Raw genomic sequence first — 5,274 nt, forward strand, 5'->3', positions numbered from 1 at the left:
CATAAAAATCTGAATAAAACAGAAACCATACCTCCCATTAAACTTAAACTAAGAGCCACCCATTGCTCAACACCTCACAGGATTAAGCCAAATATAAGATTGATATTCCCCTTCCAACATTTTAAGTTCAGAGCCACAAAGGGATATTCTTTAGAAAAAAAGAACTAACCCAAATTAGCCCCACTGTTCCCTGTGTGCACTACACTGGAACTGAAAACTTCAATGTCACTGCAGTTGTTTTCTCTTGTAGAAAAATCAGCAAAAAATTCACAGAAGGAGGAGCAGAAAGCATGGCAGTTTCTTAGTAACAAGCAGCAGAGGGGAGCATTGCTGCTTTATTGAGGAAAATGAGCAGCTAAAACCACAGCCAAACAACACAAAAACACTGGCTGGTGATTGATGGATATGCTGCTGCAAAGCTGTGGTAGGAACTCTAACCAAGGGTCATCAAAATTGCTGATAATCTAATTTCTTTTAAAGCAGGTCTTTTCTAGTTTACTTCAAAGTTCAACATAAATAAGAATTTAAAGTATTTCACAAGTTTATTTCCAATTTCTGATTTTACCCAGAAGTATTTTTCTAGTTACTCCTGGATCAGATACATTTCCCACTGTGTCTCACTGGATTTCTCATAAAATTCTTTGGAAATTTTGATTCACAGTCCATCCAGTCTTATGTTAAAGCTAATTATTCAGAGTCTTGTGAGATCCTATTCTAGTCTTAATTTAATTAAGCACCAGTTAGTGCAGTGGTCTCTGGTTCATTTTGATAGGAAATACAGGGCCAGAATTTCTAGGTTCCAGTCAAAGAAGTCCCAGTTTCGGTCATCTGTAGTCCTAGACTCAACCCAAGAGCCTCTTTCCTGGCCCTGTTCATACACATCAGGCCTATCCCAACATAGACTGGTTGGTCAGTAAACAAGACCCATTAATGAGCTAACTTGGAGGATGGAGAGGACCTACTATGCTTTCTTCTTTGCACAGGCTAAGCTTCTATTTCTCTGTAACCATTGTCCTACATATGCAAGCAGGTTGTTCTCAGTTGGCTGTACATATTAAAATTAACGTTCAGGATAAATGGGACATTTCACACTTCTGCATTATTTCAGGCTGTCTTCAGACTCGTGCAGAATCACCCCACTACTTAACAAGGTTTTTGTCACAGTCATAAGGACTAGGAACTTCCTTTTCTTATAAGTCAAAGCTAAAATTGGAAGTAATGATGAGTCCTAAACAGCTTCAACTTAGCCTGTCGTGCTTCCAAAGTGTTTCAGACACACACATTCTGTTTTATGGAAAACTGATTAATTGAATCCCATTTTAATTTAAACTCACTGTAGCTGAGGAAAACCAGAAATGTGGAAGGGGTCCTAAGTTACCTTCCTGCTTCCTTAATCCTAGGCAAACTGGAATAATTCAGAGCAAGCTAAAGACTGCTTTTATTTGTGTTGTCTGCAGTCGTCCCACAGGGGACCACTGTGTTAGGTTAGGATCAAGTAAAGTGGCAGGGCCTTTAACTGATCTTCCATTTCAACATGCCCTCTCCATACACCATATGTGGAGGAAGATGTGGGTGATCTAGAATTGGCTACATTATGGCTATGGGCAGATGAAACAATTATACTGACTTAAAGGGGAAGGAAGGCATTCCACTCATGAGCATGCATCAGCTCATGTAACTGTTTAGTTAGTTTAGCTCCTATCCTGTAGTAAGTGAAGCCAAGCCAGAGAACCTCACCCCAGAATGAAACAGCTGCTAAATTACCATACATCCACTTACTGCAAAAAAGCGTGGTCAAATGAAATAGTTACAACAAATAAGCATGAAATAAGGTAAGTCTCTGTCCCCCTACCAGGTGAATCAGCAAAAGTCCATTATTTACATGGGAATTCCTTTCTGTTGTGGGATTCTTCAATCTCTACTAAGACAGCACAAAGCAGATTTCATTTACAATATAATCCACGTGCAAATAAAATTAAATCTCTTTTCACAAAAGTTTCATAGCATTGTTGTGTTTTTGTTTTTTTTAATATAAAGGAGACAGACAGAGATGCAGCAAACAGCATGGGTATAGAAAAGAATGAAAGGACTTACTGTGCTCCATTCTGTATTGAACCATTTAGCACCACAGGGCTTGAGATAGCAGGATTGCTGGCTGGCAGGTCTTTCCAAAAATGAACACTCATAGGGGTTCAACACATCGAAATTACCTTCAGTTTTCCTAACACAGATAACTTCCCTCTGTTGGGTTCCACTGCCACATTCAATTGAACACTGTATCAGGGAACAAAGAGTGGTGGTGGTCATATAGTTTCTCTATGTATTTTTGATATTCTAGTCATGTATTCTAGCTATTCTCACAATTGTCTTATGCACTGGCTTGAGCCCATGAGATGTACACCATTTTGAAAATATTAATCTTCTGACAGAAGAAATGTAAATTCTTGCTAATGCCCTAATTATGTGCATATATATATCCAGACTCCTTCGTTCTAGTCTTCTCCTTCCCCTTGCCTTTCTCCATGTACATTCTTCTTCCTTTCCTCCACTGGAATTTAGGCAGATCTCTCCTTTAATTTCCTATGCTGAAAACCATATCCTTAATCTGTTGTCTACTCCTTCCATTTTCTGCCTGCAATTCAACTTTACTTTACCCTGGAAATGTATTGGTTGATGAGGGGACTTGAAACTTACTACTGCTCCATAAAGTACAGTCTGGCACTAACCCAGGAAGTAAGATTCCTGGCCTCCAGGACCTCCCACCATGAAGAGACTCAACCCCACATCTTCTTCTTATGAGAAAATCCTAGCCACCAGGCTATAGGCTAGTTTGGATGAGGTTCCCTTCTACCCCTCCTGTTGAAGTGGGGCTCTTGAACAGCCAAGAGCACAAGATGCACAGTACCAGAAAGCAGTGGTGACACATAGAGGGTGCATGTGCACCCCCTGAGAGCACTGGTGCACCCCCCGAGAGCAGCATTCCCTGCTTAGGTGATGGGCAGGGGGGCAGGCGAGAGTGCTGGCACCCCTCCTGAGAGCGCCCGCTGGAGAGTGGGGGCACCAGGAGAAATGATGCCAGCAGTCTCTCTGTGGCTGATTGTGCTGACCTGGGGGTGGGGGGGAGGTTCTCTGCGGCCAATCACCACTGGATCAGAAGTGCCAGCAGTGTGCTGCTGGCACTTCTGCATCAGCATGATTGGCCACAGGGGGACTCACCCACTCCCGGTTGCTGACTGGCTTCTGGGGGGACAAGTGCCCCCACCTGACTCAGAAGGAACCAGTTGCCCATGCCAGAAAGAGAGCAAACAGAGAAGAGTAACCCCAGTCTCATACTCCTCCTCAGAGCACAGAGTCCTATGAACACATTTTACATTAGACAGTCATTTGTTAAAAACCTGAAATAATTCTGGCATAAGAGACTGGAACCTGGGACTGCTTCTCCCAAGAGAATACTCTCTTCACTGGATGTGATGAGTCATTGCTCCAGGTGAGGATGAGTCATCTCTCTGGCAGCTAGCCATCAGATTTATGATTGCAAAAAGCCAACCTTGCCCCAAATATAGCTTTAATCCAGCAGGAGTCTACAAACTCACCAGAAGACTTGTCAAGCACACCGTTTAGCAGTGCATACTCTGATACTAAAACTTTAAGGCTGTTTGGGGTAGGATTGGCTTACTGGAAGGAGTGCAGCCAATGACTGACTGCCAGAGGAATGACTCATCCTCAGCTGGAAGAGTGACTCATTACCCTGGGCTACAGAGTCATACTGGCTCTTCATTGCTCTTCTTCAGATCTCATCAACCTTGTACTTACCATCCATTGGTCCAGCTTCAACAGGAAGGGTGGAAGGGAACTTCACCCAGCCTAGCCAATAAGCTTCTGGTTAGGTCAGTCTCTTAAAAAATGGAGATCTGAACTTAGGTACCAAGGGATATTTTTTGGCCATAATGGAAGCACTTAATGGATTTGGTTACCTAAGTATTCTGCAGCTGCTGGAGTAAGAGTAATCAGGTCCACTTTTTGTTATTTATGTGCCTAACTTCCACTTAATTTTTGTTCAGATGACTACAAGGTTGATTTGGATCTGGCTCTAAATGCTTTGCTGAATCAAGGCCATGTAGCCTTCTGTGATATTTTTCTTTTTCTCACTGGGCCGTAACAGGCTAAGCACTGAGCAAGAACTTGCATAGTCAAGGCTTACAAGTTCCATCCTTTTAATTGCTTCTTATGGGTATCCAGCAAACCAGAGATGTCAAATTGGGCTGTGTGAAGCTTTGGTCCCCAATTCAATTCGGCAGAGATTTGGCCCAATTATCAATTATGTAGCTGAATCTCTGAATCTGAATCGAATCAGAGGACCCTTTAATCTCTCTGAGTCAAATCAGAGCCCTCTGAATTGATTTGGAAAGATTTGGTGATTCGGACATAGACTCAGCTTTAAAAGTTTTTTCTACATGCCTCTAGGTAGCAGGCGGCATGTGAATGCTGCAGTGCTGGGGCACATGGAGTGTCCCACAGAAGCGCGCGGGGCGGGGGAGGGGGTTCCCCATCATGCTTGGCAGCAGACCTGGAAGCGGACCAAAAGCACTTCCGGTCCACTTCTGGGTCTGCTAGGGACAGCGTGGGCCCCCTTCTGTGCCCCCTCCCCCACCTGGCTCAGTGACTGGTGCCTCATGGGTCTGGGAGGGCACCCAAGGTCCCCGTGGCCAATCACTGAGCCAGGGGGGCACGGGGGAGGGGCCCAGTGCGTTCCCCAGGGAACCCGGAAGTGGACCAGAAGTACTTCCAGTCCACTTCTGGGTTCGCTGCCAAGGATGTGGGGGCCCTCCCATGCTCCATCTGCCCCAGCATCACAGCATTCATGACCCGCGCCTGGTACCTCGAAATATGTAGAAAAAACATCAACACATCGAATCACTGTCCCCCGATTTGGGCTGAATCCAAATCGAATAGGGCCCATTTCACACACCCCTAGTGTCAAATTCATCTGGCCCAGCTGCCATGGGTTGTCCCTGCTCTGGGAATCACAATGTACATGGTGCCTGCTCTAGCTGGTCAGGGACCAAGGGTGGGCACCTTGTATAACCTGCTTTGGTCAATCTGGGATCTATACTATATGCTCCCAACTAGACGACACTGCTTGCAGCACCCATTACAGCCACTCTGGGATCCAAGTCACATCAGTGTGGGTCCCAGACCAGCAGGAGTAGCTGCCAAATCTGGTATGCTGGGGGAAGAAGTGGGAGAAGAGTGATTTGCAGACCTTACCCAACC

The 5,274-nt window shown here is 44.8% G+C and overlaps 1 protein-coding gene across 2 annotated transcripts in view; it reads right to left on the minus strand.

Moving 5' to 3' along the window:
• THSD4 (thrombospondin type 1 domain containing 4) overlaps positions 1 to 5,274 on the minus strand; it is an 853,555-nt gene that overhangs the window by 39,460 nt on the left and 808,821 nt on the right. For both annotated transcript variants that reach the window (XM_019504324.1, XM_019504325.1), the window contains one exon: positions 2,095 to 2,274. In XM_019504324.1, the coding sequence (XP_019359869.1) occupies positions 2,095 to 2,274 (180 nt within the window). The remainder of the gene's footprint in view (positions 1 to 2,094; positions 2,275 to 5,274) is intronic.

The sequence above is a fragment of the Gavialis gangeticus genome, unplaced genomic scaffold (assembly GCF_001723915.1).
Source record: "Gavialis gangeticus isolate Ggan-Ray unplaced genomic scaffold, GavGan_comp1, whole genome shotgun sequence".
Lineage (NCBI taxonomy): Eukaryota > Metazoa > Chordata > Crocodylia > Gavialidae > Gavialis > Gavialis gangeticus.